Here is a 20761-nt window from a genome sequence, read left to right as displayed (position 1 = left end):
TCCTAGTAAACTGAGGGACCACTCTTCTAGAGTTTTCTCACGATGCTCCGACCGAACCATGATCACCTCATCTTCCTCCGCTGTCAAATCCTCTGTCAAACGTTCTATAAAATCCGAGTCCATGCTGACAACACAATAATCTGAAAAGGGTAGACAGTAGAGTAGGAGGAAAGAAAAAAAAGGAAAGGACTCACCCTGTGTGAGAAAGAACAACTACTAGCAAACTTTATAATCGTGACAATAATTGTGACAACTTTCCAGTTTGTCACAATAATAGTAAAATTTAATAAAGTTTCCCACTTCATAAAACATGTTCATAAAAATAAAATTGCTTCAAAGGAGTTTTCTTTTCCTTAATTAAAATTGGGAACTTCAATCAAAATATCATTACTGGTTAAAATTCTTACAAAGGAGGAAAAAAAAGAACCGGAATTTTGTTTGGATATTCGAATTTCTCAAAAAGAGAATCCTTGGTTCAATTTCCATAAAAACATGAGTTCTTGACTTATCCTTGAGATTAAAATAAATTATCTCACCCAAAAACAAAATTAAGTTAGTGCTTAATTAAATACCAAATATTTGACTTAAATGTTCATCATTTGAAGTGGACAAAATTGTATTTGAGGATTTTACATCTAAAACCTCAATTTAAGAACTACTAATTGGTTTGATCCCCGCCAAGGATACGTAGGCAACCTAAATAAATTCATAAATGCAACCACAAATAAATAAAAACATATATCCCCTCAAACATGAAAATAAATAAATTTATGTACAAAGGCGATGTGATTGGAATCAAAAGGTCTTTCCTTAAAACAAGAGATTGTAAATGAACTCAAACTTTTTTTTTTTTTTTTTTTGAGGAAATACAGTTAGCTTAAATTGAAAGTCTCTTATTCTAATCGAATTCCACAGTCACTAAAAAAATAACTGCCGTATGCTAAAAAAACCAATCATCATATAATATGTTTATATCTATCGGATCCGATCTTATAGATACAAAAGACAGTTAGATTTAGAATTGATTTTTTTTTTTTGGCTAAATTCGTTTAAAGCATAATATATATATTTAAATGAGCTTTTTAAAAATTGAGTATATAAAAAAAAAATTATTATTAAGTATAATATCTATTAGTATTACTAACATTTTTTTTCTCCAAAAAAAAAAAAAATAGTAATACCAATAAGAATGACTAAAGTGTTCCCACCTTACTTGGACCGACATGTATTACGCAAGTTTTCTCCTTCGGAAGGAATGATAAAGGTGGAAATAGGTTTTAATAACCACACCTGACTGTATTATATTGTTTAAAATATATTATATACGATTTAGTCATTTCTATACACATGATTTTATAATCTAATTTTTATTCATATTCCTAAAACACTCATCCTCTCTCTTTTAGCACTTTCATCGTCATCCCTCTATTTTTTTCTTGTCTTTGCCTCTTTAGTGTTAAAGTCATCTTTAATAAGGATGACAAATCTTTCTCAAAAAAAAAAAGGATGACAAATTATTTCTATTATGCCTCTACCCACCCGCTTCCTTCTCAAAGAAGGAACGTGATGGAGATAAGACACCCATGATCTGATCATGTCCATTTTTTTACTATTAATAATTAATGGTACTTGTATTAATAATCATATCTTGGGGAGTGGAAGTGCTAGTGATACAATGAAATTAACTTTTTTTTTTTTTTTTTTTGAGAAAAAAAAAATAGGGGTGTTTATGGTTATATTAAACCCCCGGGTAGAGCACACACGCTTAGAGATATGATGCCCACCAACGGACTCCTGTTGGTAGTGGGAATCAAACCTGAGTATGTCGGGCAGAGCGAACAAACCATACCCAGCTGAGCCAAGCCCCCGTTTGCACAATGAAATTAACTTAATATTAAAAAATGTATAATTTTGGTTAGATTATTTAAAACATATAAAATTACAATATACTCTCTCCTTATGCTTTTTCCCTTTTCAATATTAAATAAATCTTTTTTCCCTCTTTATCAATGCACTTTATCAGCAAACTTGCGAATTAAGTTCTTATATTCTTTCTCAAAAAAGAAAAGAAAAAAGTTCTTGTATTGGTCCCCCTCAAAAAAGAAGATGTTCTTATATTGGTCCCATAAGAATATGTCAAACATTAAAATTCAACATCACTAACATTTATACAAGTACACAACCACAGCAAATCAACGTTTTTCTTGTGTTAATGCTTTGCCTTAATCAATTCCATTCAATTAATTCTAAAAAGAAAACAAAAATCCATTCAATTGAATTTGAGATTGGGATTGGGATTGGCATTGGCTCAAAGTTGTTAATAAATATACACCATGAATCTATTTTTAATACCAGTCGAATTTCCTTCTCATCATATTGGCAAGCCACAGTCGTCTCTAGTGTATAGGGAAGTTCTTAAAACCAACAAGTAATTTATAAATTTCTATCCAAAAGAAAAGTTATAAAATCTTTTGGTCTCAAATTAAAAAAGAATTAGGACCATACCTTTCCTTTGTCCAAACTCCAACACAGGATTTAATCATTTACTTAAAATAGTAATCTTTATCGTGAGTGAACATTATTATTACAAATAACTAGTTGCTAATCCGTACCATGCACGGGATAGTTAAATAAAATTGAGTTAAAAATGAAAGAAAAATAAATAATTTAGTTCAAAATAAGGTTCAACTAAAAAATTGGTAAAAAATACTATTAGTTTTTACTTTCTTTGAAACTGAACAAAGTAATGCAAATTCAGAACCAATAACCCAAAACCAAAGAAAAAAATAGAAGAATCTTCAACCTCTAGAGGAAGATGCCCAAGTTTGAAAAACCCCACTAAAGTATTCGATTTGTACCACAATAAGACATAGAAACAATAAATATATTAGTAAGTATATGAAAAATTGACAATTACAATCAAATTGAAAAGTCAAATGGAAGCACATGTCAATCTCACTATCTATAGGACTGTTTCTATAAAGAAAAATGCATATTTTAGTTTACTGTGTAGTATTAGAGAAACAAAAAAGAAAAACTATTCTTGACAATATCTGAGGACTTTTAAACATTCATAAATTATGAACATTCTCTATTAACATAAATAATTTTTATTTCAAAAAATCGCACGCCCAAACCTAAGCCTAAATTAAAACAATATTAGATAAAAGACAATATTAAAAACCCCAGCAACCTTAAACTGAAACAAACCATAATTGAAGAGAATATTAGATAAAGAAATTAATACCTTTGCTTTGATGAAATTAGAGTCTCTACATTGTGAAAAATTCCACTTCATCTCTGCAAAGAAACTGAATTATTTAAATAAAAAAGAGACAAATTAAAAAAAAATTATTAACGAAAATATTTAATAAAAATTGTCACATATTAGTATCTTATTTTCTAAGCCTTAATTTCTGAATTTAAATCTAGAACCAAAGCCAACTGTAATTGTAAAATGAACACAAGCACTCATGTGCAAATACACATACACTAAAAAAGATCCAATGTTTTATGTTTTGGGGTGTATTGTTTTTCTTACTACCTCTGTTTTTGCTTTTAATACACATACACTCACTTTGTGTTAGAAGCTTCCTCTGCCCATTTTAGCACTGCCCCAAATTCTCACCTACATGCTCTATATGCCTTTTTTTTTTTTTTTTCTTTTGCTTTTGCTTCTTTATATTTTAAAGTTTTTGTAACAAATATTCAAGTCATTGGGTTCACACATTATTTCAGCTTACTTATGCATAACTTTAATTTCTCACAAACCAAAAACACAATAAGTAAATAAAGTAAGTAAGATCTGTATTTTCTTCTTTACATGACATTCAAAGCAACCATTAAAATGGTTTACAGATAACTATCTGAAGAAAAAAAAAGTACCCTAACACTCCTTTCACATATTCTTAGAGATTAAAATTACACAGCTTAGGATCTCATCAACTGTTATGTTATTTCCAAGTAAAGCAGAATAGATTCACAACAATGAAATTTCCTACCAAAGCAATTCATTTTTATTTCTACTTGAAGAGACAAAAAAACAAACCATAATAAGAAATGAATGTGCTAAAATAAGCAACTGGTGACAAATTTTAAATCTATCAGAATTGAACCAAAAGACAGAGCTCCAATTTAAAACCATAGGAATCAAAACAATCATCCACACCACACCATAGCAAAGCAATTCATTGTTATTTCTAATTGAACAAACAATTACAATGTCTGCACCTCTTCTAAGCCTGTCCTACCTGGATTCCAAAAGATAAGTTGCAAAACAATAGGGCTTTGAACATTTACATTCCAAGTTGATTCCAATCGATTAGTGGGCATGGTTGCCTAAGCCAGAAGTACAATTTCACCACAACTAATTGGGTATTAATCCCACCTATAGCTTATTTCATAAATTAAAACCTCCCTTAAGCATAAAAATAAGACATAGAAAAGAAAAACGATAAGAAGGAAAGTATAAAAATAAAAGAACCTAGGAAAAGTACTATGGCTTTGTAAAATACTGACTTTTACATTTTATTTTGGAAGTAAAACGGAACAGTTTGTGGCAAGATACAATGTTTTGGATGAAAGTTGACCCATAATTCTCTAATTTGCCAAAGCACACTCCATTAATCCCGTGAATTACAAGAACAGTGCAGAGATATGGATAAGACTTGAAGAGTCCATATCTGTATCAATTTTCCTGGGCTTTTCTCTCACTTTCTCTCCCTCTCTCTCTGTTTCTCAATTAATCAATTACATCTCTATCAAAGACCCAAACTCTCAAACCAATAATAAAGATTCAATTTTGAATGTGTGTTTATCTTCCTTATAATCTCAGAAACCGAGTTATGTGTTCAAAACGGAGCAGCAAACCATTACTACCAATCCATATAACAAAATGTAATAAGGGAAACAAAAACCATCAAGCAAAAGAAATAAGAATGGAGCACAAAAATAATTGAGACTTACAGATACCTAAACCGAAGTAGCCACGTTCTATCAATATTTATACACTGTGAGGAGAGGAAGACAGAAAGGAAGGAACTCAAATAGGTTGCCGTTACTGTGAAACCGTAGAGCAGGAAGGTGGGGAGATTTCAACAGTTTCAAATGGTATCAAATTTTCTTGGCCTTCACGATACCAGAATCTTTGGTTTGAGTAGCATGCTAGTATGACATTATATTTTTCAAACTCTTTGTTTTCTCACACAAATCCCTTCAGGGTTCCACGTTATATTTTTCAAACTCTCTATTTTCTTACGCAAAACCCTTTAGGGTTCCACCTTCCACGATTTTTTTTTTTTTTTTTTTTTTCCTTTAAGTTGAAATGGCCTTGTGTTGGGCTTGATAGTGGAAGTAAATAGATAAGAAGTGGGCTGGGATTTATTATATAGATTTATTATAGGGCTGAGATTTATTATGCGGAGTTACTATTATTTTGAAATTTGTAAAACTATTTTCAAATTGTAGGACAAATTTAAAAAAAATAAAAAAAAAATAAAAAAAGAAGAAGATTGGATTGACATGGCCACTGACGTGGTGCAACATGAGTGCAACAACATTAAACACTACACTTCAGCTTCTAGTAATATATAGATATAGATAAGACAAAATAAAAGGAGGGATGGGAAAAAGAAATAAGAAGAAGATAAATTATATTTTAAACCAAATAGTTTATAAATTAGGGGTAATATAAATCTTTTTTTTAAAGAGAATTTCAACCTATAATGTCTGCTTTTGATGATAACTCTTTATTGTTAGACCAATACACTAAGCAGTTTTTTGTGTAGGCTAAGTTTGAACTCCAAATATCTTATTCAATTATCAAAGACTTTACCAATTAAGTTAACTAAAACCCACAAGAGTCATATAAACTTAAATCTCGAACTTCCAAAAATTTCAAATCAAAGCCTATATTTTTAAAAACATGTAAGACTGTAATTTAAAACCTTTGAAGTTATGGGTCCAAATTGGAAATAATAATAATAATAATGTGTAAAATGTAATTTATTTATTATTTACTAAGTCAACCAAACCAAGTTTTAACTGAGTCTTAATTTGTATGGGCTCCAATGCATGCATCAATGTTATTCTGAAGATGGACAACTAAAATTCAATATTTATAATTATGGATGGAATTGAATTGCCTAGCTTGGCAAAAGAGAGAGTGTGCCCCCATAGACTGTGATTCTAAAAATTGACAACTAAAATTCAATATTGATAATTAGGGATGGAATTGAATTGCCTAGCTTGGCAGAAGAGAGAGTGTGCCACTAGAGACTGTGAGTGATCGCGTGAAGAATCGGTTCATGTATAAGCATTTTCTCTCAAAATCATAATTTTTCGCTTCTAAGTTTTGTTTGATGTGAGAGACTATGTCCCCCACCTATTTGTTTCTATTGGGGCCAACCAGTGTGAACGAGTGGGGTCATGTTGGTGCCTCTCAAAATAATGGTTTGATTAATTATATTTTTCCAATAAATTAAGGGTTTTATATGGAGTTGTCACTTATTTTATTAAAAAGGAAACAAAATAAAGAGAACCATGTGATGCAATGTTATTTATTACATGGATTTCTTTCTTCCCTTATCCTCTTCCATTTTCTTTACCTTTCATACTCTCAAACTTTTGGTTTAAGGTTGGTTACTTTCATTGATGCTAACCCTTATAGATTTTCTTGATCCTTCTCAATCTTCCAATATTTTCAATTTCACGCCATCATCAAAGTTGCAATTGTTGAAATCAATGAGACCAACTAAACCTAGTTCTTATACTTGGGTCGACATTCCCGTTGATCTTTGTGGGAATGAGTTCCTACTTCCTTTGATACCCATACATATTTACGCTAAGTGATGGGTTTATGTGCAACTTGAGTTTGACCAATTTGTGATCACCTATACCATAATCATCCTTTTAGAATATATATATTAAAAAAAAGAAAGGGCAATATTGTACAATTAAAAAAAATAAAATAATAATAAAGTTTTAACTAACTAACTAACAACAGCAATGTGTTGAAGTTAAAGAAATGAAAATAATAATATGGAAAGTCCAAAATATAAAACCGAAAACCGCTCTACTATAAGATTTTGGTAAAATCTAAAACTATAAATGATTTAGTATGTGACAAAGAAAAAACTTGTCCAGTTGAGATATATATATATATATATATATTTTTTTTTTTTCTTTTTAATATATAAGATAGAATTTCTACTCTAACATAATCTAAGTGCATATGTGTGTAAAGCTCCCTCTTAGAGACTTCAACCCTTGACCTTGCCTCCCACACCCAACAAGCACTTATACTTGTGGAATGACCACCGCACCAAGAGTGCACGGTGGTTGTCCAATTGAAATTTGAAAATTAATTGATTTGTAAATTTGTGAAAGCCCATTAAGGCATTAACACAATAACAACAGGCTCCCCTTCTCTCCCCATCATCTCATTTCCATTTTTCTCTTTCGTTCTTTCTCATTCATTCACATTCTCCATTTCCTTAAGTCTTGGATAGATCACTTGATTTTAGTGGAATTTCTTAAGTCTTGGAACAACTGGACTTACGTTAATGGTTAAATGTGTACATAGAGGGCTCCTAGACTTCTAATTTTCTAAAAGTGAATGAACAGTAGGATTAGGAAATGGTTCATAAGCAGGCTTAAAGAATATACATGTATTTGTGTAAATATTGAAAAATAGATAGGAAAACAATTTTGTGAGCTAAACATCCTTGAAAATAAACATGTTTTAAAACACCTTGCCAAGCCTATTTTGGGTACACGTTCAATTTGAATATACTTTAATGTTTTTCGGTAGGTGTTTTTCAACGGCAGAGTTTTGGGAGGGAGGGCCTATGAAGAAAATCCAAAGTGGAAGGCATTGAGAAGTGATTAGGTCATTCACAACTTGCTTGGGTTTCATTGTGTGATTGGATTTTAGTACTTACACATGGGACCATCACATGAATTTAATTAAAGCAAACTTTAAGTTCACCAATCACAAAGGGATACTTAATCATGTTGTAGATTTGGGTATCTCTAAACTTTCTCTTACTAGAAACAATGAAGAAAAATATAGATTATTCCGAGTTGGCTTTGCGTTGAGCCCAACTTTTTCTTTACAAAGCGTTTATTGTTCTGCTTTGTCGTCCTACCTTTCTCCTTGGACGTTCTATTTGGTGCTTTTATAACATGCATATTTTCTTTTGGAGAACTTGATTTAAGAATACTATATGCATGTGAAATGAGTAGATCGTGAAAGTTGGTAGGGCCACATGATTTGGTGTTTATATGAAAAACGATACCTCATCATTTGCAGAAAGACCTCTTTTTGAAGCCTTTCTCATAGAGACCTGGTAATGTCACTGGATCACATTGCTTCATAGCACTTCAAAAATTATATATTATATGCTTCATAGAACTTCAAAAAATTTTCAAATTTGTATTACATATTAATTAAAGAATTAAGCTGAGTCATCAGTCCGGCCCATATATGAGCTCTCTTATTTGTAAATTATTTCCAAATAAGCCAAATTAGCAACCTAAAAATTTAATTTCAATAAGAACTTAAAGTAGTCTTCCAAATTGAATCATTAGGACTAAAAACTTTTAACAAAAGATCACCAAAATAGAGATAAGGCAGTGATATAGTTGATTTTTCTTTATTAAACTGGCATTAGAATTTAGATGCAGATTTTTCAATATTACAAAAATAGAAAACGTGCATAATCACAAAAAAGAAGCATAATTGTACTACTACTACTACAGTACTACTTCTACAAAAAATTTCACTTATAAAAAAGATTGCTAAAGAGTTGCTTTATCCTTGTTTCCTATTATTGCTGCCAGTGTTTATGGTTTCCATTACCTTTTTCCACGAGCTAGTAATGTTGCAAGATTTGTCTATCGTTTACGATGCCTTGGGCTTTATCTCAAGCTGTAAGTGGGATGGGGGTTTGTAGGTCTTAAGATCAAATCTTGCTAAGAAACAAGGAGATCAATTGTTGACAAATCTCAATACTTGTTAAGGCGTTCATGAAATGCAGATTAGCTCTTTTATATATAAGATTCAGTTATTTACATGTTACTATTTTGGAATTTTTTTGAAAAGGTTAAGATGTACGTACTAATTTTTTCACATATAACCCCCCCTTCTTCCAAAAAGACCCTGCAGGCTGCAACATTTTTTTTTCGTTGTTGTGTATCTAGCTCATGTTGTAGGAAACATAATTTTCCCCAGTGCATTTATCGTAGTGCAATTCTTTGCTAGAAGTGACTGTTCTGCTTTAAATATTACTTTCCACTTGAACATTTTATAAACCCAGCATAAAGTGATGGGAGCGTAAGAAAAATCTAGATTTTCTGGATACATCCATTTTTCACATGCATTTATAATGATTCTCTATGGAATATGGAATATACAGCAAGTGCACTGACCAGCTTCAATGCCTTCAGGCCGAAGAATTTTCTTCACGTATTCAGAAAATTGCTAGCCAAGGTTCTGCGGCAGATCGCGAACTGATGGGTCCAAAGTTCTGGAAGTCCTGATATCTGGAATTGTAAACTATCTCGCTAAAGTGGAAGTGGGCTAAAGTAGAACACTACAGTAAAGGAGGAAACTTCGTGGAACTTCACTGAACTCTCTAAAGTTAGTCACCATTACCGTCCGCTTCTCTATAACATTTTCTATTTTCTCAAAACTGTGAACTGTACAAAAAGTTTTATCTGCCACTAATCGTTTAAGGCTCTTCATCTACTCGACCTGGACATTGTGATCCGCAACCTCAAGGTCCTCTCTTTTCCTCTTATGCAATGCTCATACAAATTATTAGTGGATGTATTAGTCATAAAGTTTCTAGATTCCATATAAGCATTTATGTATTAGTCATCAAATTTTTTACGGAATGTATATTGAGACAGTGTAAAGGATTTATACAAGTAATAAAAGCCAATTACCTTACAATGACCATGGTATTGTTTTAAAACTTATCCAAGATAAGTTAAACTTGGGAAATAGAAGTTGGTGCTAGAACATAAATGACCTTATCAACTACTGGAATCATTCAAAGTGACATCATGGACACAAATTTTTCCAGCAGAAAATTCAATTTTTAAGAATGCTTCTTTCTGAAGTTCTATCTTGAACAATAAACCATGGTTTTAACTTCTAATAGGAAAGTTGCCCAAATCAGTCTTAATAAAGTTACATGATACTGCTTAAGAATGGAGATATCCTAATTTGGTATGTGGGATCTTGAGCACAGATAACCTAATTTCACAATGTAGCAGACCTGGACAGCAGCTAAAAGCTGCAGAATGATCCAAAATGAAAGTGTATTATTAGGTAAAAATTATATATTATATGCTTCATAGCACTTCAAATATTTTTCCAGTTTGTATTACATACTAATTAAAGAATTAAGTGGAGTCATCAGTCCTGCCCATATATGAGCTCTCTTATTTTGCAAACTTTTTTTTTTTTTTTTTTTGACGGCAAAGATAGAAATTTTGCAAACTATTTCCAAATAAGCCAAATTAGCAACCTAAAAATTTAATTTCAATAAGAACTTAAAGTAGTCTTCCAAATTGAATCATTAGGACTAAAAACTTTTAACAAAAGCATCACCAAAATAAAGATAAGGCAGTGATATAGTTGATTTTTTTTTTTATTAAACTGGCATTAGAATTTAGATGCAGATTTTTCAATGTTAAAATAGAAAACATGCATAATCACAAAAAAAGAAGCATAATTGTACTACTACTTCTACTCACTTTTGGAGGGCAGGAGTTGCATTAAGTTCCAGGTATTCAACAACCTCCATAATCTCCGGAATTCGTTCCTCAATTATTGTCCTTGAATGATAGAAGCAATAGAATTTAGATGCAGATTTTTCAATATTACAAAAATAGAAAACATGCATAATCACAAAAAAGAAGTATAATTGTACTACTACTTCTACTTACTTGAGGGCACGAATTGCTTCCTCAATTATTGCCCTTGAAAGTCCGTCACCCGAACTAAAATTCTGCTGTGGTTCTGTTTCTGCTCCGTCGATGTCGAGAAAAGTGGAGACGGCGGAGTCGAGGTGGAAGCTATGGCTCTCTAAGAAGAAGAGCGCTTCTTCCCTCTCTTCGTTGTTGGCGTTGGGGTCTCCATCTCGGAGAGATTGTGCCACCAGAGAGTTGCTGGTCTGTGAAAGCACCCCCAGAGATTGTGTCACATCCTCCGTCGCTCGCATCCATTCGCCATAAGGACTCTTCTCCCCCACCTTCAGCTTCGTGGTCTTGCATGCTTTTGCCTCATGACCAAGGAGGCCACAATGGAAGCACAGACCACATAGCCCTTCGTACTTGAAAGCCACCCTAACCTTATCACCTTCCGGACTCAATACTGGGGCTCCCCGGCGTATCGGCTTGTCTAAGGGCACGTCAACTCTGACCCGGAGAAACCTTGCCTCGCCCGAGGCAATGGATTTACAATCTACCTCAATGACTCTACCAATTCGTCGTCCAATAGCTCTCCCTGCTTCCTGGTTTATCAGATCGAAGGGTAGTTCCCACACTTGCACCCACATCGGAACAGTTTGGAAGTTAACCGAAAAGACCGTCATTCCTTTCTCCCACCTTCGCAGTAATAGGATATGATTATCGAAACTCCAAGGACCGTTGTTAATAACCCACTTCAATTGGCTTTCCATCGAGAATTTAAACCGAAGCAGTCCGTCCCCAACATCTGTAATTTTTAGATCGTTCCCCTCTATCTTCCATGCAGAGCGTAGATGGTTTTCCGCAGCTCTGAAGTTGATGAGTTCGGTCGTGTGAAACCTTCCTAGCAAACTGAGGGACCACTCTTCTAGAGTTTTCTCGCGATGCTCCGACCGAACCATGATCACCTCATCTTCCTCCGCTGTCAAATCCTCTGTCAAACGTTCTATAAAATCCATGATCACCTCATCTTCCTCCGCTGTAAAATCCTCTGTCAAACGTTCTACAAAATCCGAGTCCATGCTGACAACACAATAATCTGAAAAGGGTAGACAGTAGAGTAGGAGGAAAGAAAAAAAAAAAAAAAAGGACTCACCCTGTGTGAGAAAGAACAACAACTAGCAAACTTTATAATCGTGACAATAATTGTGACAACTTTCCAGTTTGTCACAATAATAGTAAAATTTAATTAATAAAGTTTCCCACTTTATAAAACATGTTCATAAAAATAAAATTGCTTCAAAGGAGTTTTTTTCCCCTTAATTAAAATTGGGAACTTCAATCAAAATATCATTACTTGTTAAAATTCTTACAAAGAAGCAAAAAAAAGAAGGGGAATTTTGTTTGGACATTCGAATTTCTCAAAAAGAGAATCCTTGGTTCAATTTTCATAAAAACATGAGTTCTTGACTTATCCTTGAGATTAAAATAAATTATCTCACCCAAAAACAAAATTAAGTTAGTGCTTAATTAAATACCAAATATTTGACTTAAATGTTCATCATTTGAAGTGGACAAAATCGTATTTGAGGATTTTACATCCAAAACCTCAATTTAAGAACTACTAATTGGATTGATCCCCGCCAAGGATAGGTAAGCAACCTAAATAGATTCTTAAATGCAACCACAAATAAATAAAAACACATATTCCCTCAAACATGAAAATAAATAAATTTATGTACAAAGGCGATGTGATTGGAATCAAAAGGTCTTTCCTTAAAACAAGAGATTGTAAATGAACTCAAACTTTTTTTTTTTTTTTTTTTTGGGAGGAAACACTGTTAGCTTAAATTGAAAGTATCTTATTCTAATCGAATTCCACAGTCACTAAAAAAATAACTGCCGTATGCTAAAAAAACCAATCATCATATAATATGTTTATATCTATCGGATCTTATAGATACAAAAGACAGTTAGATTTAGAATTGATTTTTTTTTTTTTTTTTGGCTAAATTCGTTTAAAGCATAATATATATATTTAAATGAGCTTTTTAAAAATTGAGTATATAAAAAAATTTATTATTAAGTATAATATCTATTAGTATTACTAACATTTTTTTTTCTCCAAAAAAAAAAAAAAATAGTAATACCAATAAGAATGACTAAAGTGTTCCCACCTTGGACCGACATGTATTACGCAAGTTTTCTCCTTTGGAAGGAATGATAAAGGTGGAAATAGGTTTTAATAAACCACACCTGACTGTGTTATATTGTTTAAAATATATTATATACGATTTAGTCATTTCTATACACATGATTTTACAATCTAATTTTTATTCATATTCCTAAAACACTCATCCTCTCTCTTTTAGCACTTTCATCGTCATCCCTCTATTTTTTTCGTATCTTTGCCTCTTTAGTGTTAAAGTCATCTTTAATAATTATTAAACCCCCGGGCAGAGCACACATGCTTAGAGATATGATGCCCACCAACGGACTCTTGTTGGTAGTGGGAATCGAACCTAAGCATGTCAAACAGAGCAAACGAACCATACCCAGCTGAGCCAAGCCCTCGTTTGCACAATGAAATTAACTTAATATTAAAAAATGCATAATTTTGGTTAGATTATTTAAAACATATAAAATTACAATATACTCTCTCCTTATGCTTTTTCACTTTTCAATATTAAATAAATCTTTTTCCCCTCTTTATCAATGCACTTTATCAGCAAACTTGCGAATTAAGTTCATATATTCTTTCTCAAAAAAGAAAAGAAAAAAGTTCTTGTATTGGTCCCCCTCAAAAAAGAAGATGTTCTTATACTGGTCCCATAAGAATATGTCAAACATTAAAATTCAACATCACTAACATTTATACAAGTACACAACCACAGCAAATCAACGTTTTTCTTGTGTTAATGCTTTGCCTTAATCAATTCCATTCAATTAATTCTAAAAAGAAAACAAAAATCCATTCAATTGAATTTGGGATTGGGATTGGGATTGGCATTGGCTCAAAGTTGTTAATAAATATACACCATGAATCTATTTTTAGTACCAGTCGAATTTCCTTCTCATCATATTGGCAAGCCACAGTCGTCTCTAGTGTATAGGGAAGTTCTTAATACCAACAAGTAATTTATAAATTTCTATCCAAAAGAAAAGTTATAAAATCTTTTGGTCTCAAATTAAAATAGAATTAGGACCATACCTTTCCTTTGTCCAAACTCCAACACAGGATTTAATCATTTACTTAAAATAGTAATCTTTACCGTGAGTGAACATTATTATTACAAATAACTAATTGCTAATCCATACGATGCACGGGATAGTTAAATAAAATTGAGTTAAAAATGAAAGAAAAATAAATAATTTAGTTCAAAATAAGGTTCAACTAAAAAATTGGTAAAACATACTATTAGTTTTTACTTTCTTTGAAACTGAACAAAGTAATGCAAATTCAGAACCAATAACCCAAAACCAAAGAAAAAAAAATAGAAGAATCTTCAACCTCTACAGGAAGATGCCCAAGTTTGAAAAACCCCACTAAAGTATTCGATTTGTACCACAATAAGACACAGAAACAATAAATATATCAATAAGTATAAGAAAAATTGACAATTACAATCAAATTCAAAAGTCAAATGGAAGCACATGTCAATCTCACTATCTATAGGACTGTTTCTATAAAGAAAAATGCATATTTTAGTTTACTGTGTAGTATTAGAGAAACAAAAAAGAAAAACTATTCTTGACAATATCTGAGGGCCTTTAAACATTCATAAATTATGAACATTCTCTATTAACATAAATAATTTTTATTTCAAAAAATCGCATGCCCAAACCTAAGCCTAAATTTTAAAAAAAAAAAATCATATAAAAGACGATATTAAAAACCCCAGCAATCTGAGACTGAAAAAAACCGTAATTGAAGAGAACATTAGAAAAAGAAACTAATACCTTTGCTTTGATGAAATTAGAGTCTCTACATTGTGAAAAATTCCACTTCATCTCTGCAAAGAAACTGAATTATTTAAATAAAAAAGAGACAAATTAAAAAAAAAATTATTAATGAAAATATTTAATAAAAATTGTCACATATCAGTATCCTATTTTCTAAGCCCTAATTTCTGAATTTAAATCTAGAACCAAAGCAACTGTAATTGTAAAATGAACACAAGCACTCATGTGCAAATACACATACACTAAAAAAGATCCAATGTTTTATGTTTTGGGGTGTATTGTTTTTCTTACTTCCTCTGTTTTTGTTTTTAATACACATACACTCGCTTTGTGTTAGAAGCTTCCACTGCCTATTTTAGCACTGCCCCAAATTCTCACCTACATGCTCTATATGCCTTTTTTTTTTCTTTTTTTCTTTTGCTTTTGCTTTTGCTTCTTTATATTTTAAAGCTTTTGTAACAAATATTCAAGTCATTGGGTTCGCACATTATTTCAGCTTACTTATGCATAACTTTAATTTCCCACAAACCAAAAACACAATAAGTAAATAAAGTAAGTAAGATCTGTATTTTCTTCTTTACACAGCATTCAAAGCAACCATTAAAATGGTTTGCAGACAACTATCTGAAGAAAAAAAATACCCTAACACTCCTTTCACATATTCTTAGAGATTAAAATTACACAACTTAGGATCTCATCAACTGTTATGTTATTTCCAAGTAAAGCAAAATAGATTCACAACAATGGAATTTCCTACCAAAGCAATTCATTTTTATTTCTACTTGAAGAGACAAAAACACAAACCATAATAAGAAATGAATGTGCTAAAATAAGCAACTGGTGACAAAATTTAAATCTGTCAGAATTGAACCAAAAGATAGAGCTCCAATTTAAAACCACAGGAATCAAAATAGTCATCCACACCACACCATAGCAAAGCAATTCATTGTTATTTCTAATTGAACAAACAATTACAATGTCTGCACCTCTTCTAAGCCTGTCCTACCTGGATTCCAAAAGATAAGTTGCAAAACAATAGGGCTTTGAACATTTACATTCCAAGTTGATTCCAATCGATTAGTGGGCATGGTTGCCTAAGCCAGAAGTACAATTTCACCACAACTAATTGGGTATTAATCCCACCTATAGCTTATTTCATAAATTAAAACCTCCCTTAAGCATAAAAATAAGACATAGAAAAGAAAAACGATAAGAAGGAAAGTATAAAAATAAAAGAACCTAGGAAAAGTACTATGGCTTTGTAAAATACTGACTTTTACATTTTATTTTGGAAGTAAAGCAGAACAGTTTGTGGCAAGATACAATGTTTTGGATGAAAGTTGACCTATAATTCTCTGATTTGCCAAAGCACACTCCATTAAACCTGTGAATTACAAGAACAGTGCAGAGATATAGATAAGACTTGAACAGTCCATATCCGTATCAATTTTCCTGGGCTTTTCTCTCACTTTCTCTCCCTCTCTCTCTGTTTCTCAATTAATCAATTATATCTCTATCAAAGACCCAAACTTTCAAACCAATAATAAAGATTCGATTTTGAATGTGTGTTTATCTTCCTTATAATCTCAGAAACTGAGTTATGTGTTCAAAATGGAAACCATTACTACCAATCCATATAACAAAATGTAATAAGGGAAACAAAAACCATCAAGCAAAAGAAATAAGAATGGAGCACAAAAAGAATTGAGATTTAGAGATACCTAAACCGAAGTAGCCACGTTCTGTCAATATTTATACACTGTGAGGAGAGGAAGACAGAAAGGAAGGAACTCAAATAGGCTGCCGTTACTGTGAAACCGTAGAGCAGGAAGGTGGGGAGATTTCAACGGTTTCAAATGGTATCAAATTTTCTTGGCCTTCACGATATCAGAATCTTTGTTTTGAGCAGCATGCTAGTATGACATTATATTTTTCAAACTCTTTGTTTTCTCACACAAATTCCTTCAGGGTTTCACGTTACATTTTTCAAACTCTTTGTTTTCTTATGCAAAACCCTTCAGGGTTCCACATTCCACGATTTTTTTTTTTTTTTTTTTTTTTCCTTTAAGCTGAAATGGCCTTGTGTTGGGCTTGATAGTGGAAGTAAATAGATAAGAAGTGGGCTGGGATTTATTATATAGATTTATTATAGGGCTGGGATTTATTATGCGGAGTTACTATTATTTTGAAATTTGTAAAAACTATTTTCAAATTGTAGGACAAATTTAAAAATAAATAAATAAATAAAAGAAGAAGAAGATTGGATTGACATGGCCACTGACGTGGTGCAACATGATTATTAAACACTACACTTCAGCTTTTAGTAATATATAGATATAGATAAGACAAAATAAAAAGAGGGATGGGAAAAAGAAATAAGAAGAAGGTAAATTATATTTTAAACCAAATAGTTTATAAATTAGGGGTAATATAAACCTTTTTTTTTTAAAGAGAATTTCAACCTATAATGTCTGCTTTTGATGATAACTCTTCATTGTTAGACCAATACACTAAGCAGTTTTTTGTGTAGGCTAAGTTTGAACTCCAAATATCTTATTCAATTATCAAAGACTTTACCAATTAAGTTAACTAAAACCCACAAGAGTCATATAAACTTAAATCTCGAACTTCCAAAAATTTCAAATCAAAGCCTATATTTTTAAAAACATGTAAGATTGTAATTTAAAACCTTTGAAGTTATGGGTCCAAATTGGAAATAATAATAATAATGTGTAAAATGTAATTTATTTATTATTTACTAAGTCAACCAAACCAAGTTTTAATTGAGTCTTAATTTGTATGGGCTCCAACGCATGCATCAATGTTATTCTGAAGATGGACAACTAAAATTCAATATTTATAATTAAGGATGGAATTGAATTGCCTAGCTTGGCAAAAGAGAGAGTGTGCCCCTATAGACTGTGATTCTGACAATTGACAACTAAAATTCAATATTGATAATTAGGGATGGAATTGAATTGCCTAGCTTGGCAGAAGAGAGTGTGCCACTAGAGACTGTGAGTGATTGCATGAAGAATCGATTCATGTATAAGCATTTTCTCTCAAAATCATAATTTTTTGCTTCTAAGTTTTGTTTGATGTGAGAGACTATGTCCCCCACCTATTTGTTTCTATTGGGGCCAACCAGTGTGAACGAGTGGGGTCATGTTGGTGCCTCTCAAAATAATAGTTTGATTAATTATATTTTTCCAATAAATTAAGGGTTTTATATGGAGTTGTCACTTATTTTATTAAAAAGGAAACAAAATAAAGAGAACCATGTGATGCAATGTTATTTATTACATGGATTTCTTTCTCCCCTTATCCTCTTCCATTTTCTTTACCTTTCATACTCTCAAACTTTTGGTTTAAGGTTGGTTACTCTCATTGATGCTAACCCTTATTGATTTTCTTGATCCCTCTCAATCTTCCAATATTTTGAATTTCACGCCATCATCAAAGTTGCAATTGTTGAAATCAATGAGACCAACTAAACCTAGTTCTTATACTTGGGTCGACATTCCCGTTGATCTTTGTGGGAATGAGTTCCTACTTCCTTTGATACCCATACATATTTACGCTAAGTGATGGGTTTATGTGCAACTTGAGTTTGACCAATTTGTGATCACCAATACCATAATCATCCTTTTAGAATATATATATTAAAAAAATGAAAGGGCAATATTGTACAATTAAAAAAAATAAAATAATAATAAAGTTTTAACTAACTAACAACAGCAACGTGTTGAAGTTAAAGACATGAAAATAATAATATGGAAAGTCCAAAATATAAAACCGAAAACCGCTCTAGTATAAGATTTTGGTAAAATCTAAAACTATAAATGATTTAGTAGGTGACAAAGAAAAAACTTGTCCAGTTGAGTTTTTTTTTTTTTTTTTAGATAGAATTTCTACTCTAACATAATCTAAGTGCATATGTGTGTAAAGCTCCCTCTTAGAGACTTCAACTCTGGACCTTGCCTCCCACACCCAACAAGCACTTATACTTGTGGAATGACCACCGCACCAAGAGTGCGCGGTGGTTGTCCAATTGAAATTTGAAAATTAATTGATTTGTAAATTTGTGAAAGCCCATTAAGGCATTAACACAATAACAACAGGCTCCCCTTCTCTCCCCATCATCTCATTTCCATTTTTCTCTTTCGTTCTTTCTCATTCATTCACATTCTCCATTTCCTTAAGTCTTGGATAGATCACTTGATTTTAGTGGAATTTCTTAAGTCTTGGAACAATTGGACTTACGTTAATGGTTAAATGTGTACATAGAGGGCTCCTAGACTTCTAATTTTCTAAAAGTGAATGAACAGTAGGATTAGGAAATGGTTCATTAGCAGGCTTAAAGAATATACATGTATTTGTGTAAATATTGAAAAATAGATAGGAAAACAAGTTTGTGAGCTAAACATCCTTGAAAATAAACATGCTTTAAAACACCTTGCCATACCTATTTTGGGTACACGTTCAATTTGAATATACTTTAATGTTTTTTGGTAGGTGTTTTTCAACGGCTGAGTTTTGGGAGGGAGGGCCTATGAAGAAAATCCAAAGTGGAAGGCATTGAGAAGTGATTAGGTCATTCACAACTTGCTTGGGTTTCATTGTGTGATTTTATTTTAGCACTTACACATGGGACCATCACATGAATTTAATTAAAGCAAACTTTAAGTTCACCAATCACAAAGGGATACTTAATCATGTTGTAGATTTGGGTATCTCTAAACTTTCTCTTACTAGAAACAATGAGTAAAAATATAGATTATTCCAAGTTGGCTTTGCGTTGAGCCCAACTTTTTCTTTACAAAGTGTTTACTGTTCTGCTTTGTCGTCCTACCTTTCTCCTTGGACGTTCTATTTGGTGCTTTTATAACATGCATATTTTCTTTTGGAGAACTTGATTTAAGAATACCATATGCATGTGAAATGAGTAGATCGTGAAAGTTGGTAGGGCCACATGATTTGGTGTTTATATGAAAAACGATACCTCATCATTTGCAGAAAGACCTCTTTTTGAAGCCTTTCTCATAGAGACTTGGTAATGTCACTGGATCACATTGCTTCATAGCACTTCAAAAATTATATATTATATGCTTCATAGAACTTTAAAAAATTTTCAAATTTGTATTACATATTAATTAAAGAATTAAGCTGAGTCATCAGTCCGGCCCATATATGAGCTCTCTTATTTGTAAATTATTTCCAAATAAGCCAAATTAGCAACCTAAAAATTTAATTTCAATAAGAACTTAAAGTAGTCTTCCAAATTGAATCATTAGGACTAAAAACTTTTAACAAAAGATCACCAAAATAGAGATAAGGCAGTGATATAGTTGATTTTTCTTTATTAAACTGGCATTAGAATTTAGATGCATATTTTTCAATATTACAAACATAGAAAACGTGCATAATCACAAAAAAGAAGCATAATTGTACTACTACTACTATTATTGCTAAAGAGTTGCTTTATCCTTGTTTCCTATTATTGCTGCCAGTGTTTATGGTTTCCATTACCTTTTTCCACGAGCTGGTAATGTTGCAAGATTTGTCTATCGTTTACAATGCCTTGGGCTTTATCTCAATTTGTAAGTGGGATGGGGGTTTGTAGGTCTTAAGATCAAATCTTGCTAAGAAACAAGGAGATCAATTGTTGACAAATCTCAATACTTGTTAAGGCTTTCATGAAATGCAGATTAGCTCTTTTATATATAAGATTCAGTTATTTACATGTTACTATTTTGGAATTTTTTTGAAAAGGTTAAGATGTACGTACTAATTTTTTCACATATAACCCCCCCTTCTTCCAAAAAGACCCTGCAAGCTGCAACATTTTTTTTTCGTTGTTGTGTATCTAGCTCATGTTGTA

General features: G+C 31.9%; 2 protein-coding genes across 16 annotated transcripts in view; one reads left to right on the top strand and one right to left on the bottom strand.

Annotated features, from left to right (window-relative positions):
• Window positions 1-20761, top strand: part of LOC126723088 (nuclear pore complex protein NUP62-like) — a 124447-nt gene that overhangs the window by 40359 nt on the left and 63327 nt on the right. Inside the window, exon 9 of one of the 8 annotated variants that reach the window (XM_050426353.1) lies at window positions 9448-9490. The exons of the other annotated variants lie outside the window; for them this stretch is intronic. Coding sequence (XP_050282310.1) covers window positions 9448-9490 — 43 coding nt within the window. The remainder of the gene's footprint in view (window positions 1-9447; window positions 9491-20761) is intronic. 8 annotated transcript variants of the gene reach the window in all.
• Window positions 1-20761, bottom strand: part of LOC126723089 (uncharacterized) — a 91274-nt gene that overhangs the window by 21486 nt on the left and 49027 nt on the right. Inside the window, exons 1-3 of one of the 8 annotated variants that reach the window (XM_050426364.1) lie at window positions 10957-12114; window positions 10765-10845; window positions 9188-9796 (exon numbers count right to left, since the gene is read on the bottom strand). The exons of 1 other annotated variant lie outside the window; for it this stretch is intronic. In XM_050426364.1, coding sequence (XP_050282321.1) covers window positions 9742-9796; window positions 10765-10845; window positions 10957-11999 — 1179 coding nt within the window. In that variant the 5' untranslated portion in view covers window positions 12000-12114 and the 3' untranslated portion in view covers window positions 9188-9741. Of the gene's footprint in view, window positions 1-9187; window positions 9797-10035; window positions 10302-10764; window positions 10846-10956; window positions 12135-20761 lie in introns of those variants that run through there. 6 more of the 8 variants (XM_050426363.1, XM_050426365.1, XM_050426362.1 and 3 more) reach the window with 6 other exon arrangements.

Source organism: Quercus robur, chromosome 4 (assembly GCF_932294415.1).
Source record: "Quercus robur chromosome 4, dhQueRobu3.1, whole genome shotgun sequence".
NCBI lineage: Eukaryota > Viridiplantae > Streptophyta > Magnoliopsida > Fagales > Fagaceae > Quercus > Quercus robur.
Note: the sequence above shows the minus strand (reverse complement) of the source record. Positions and strands in the feature narration are given on the sequence as shown.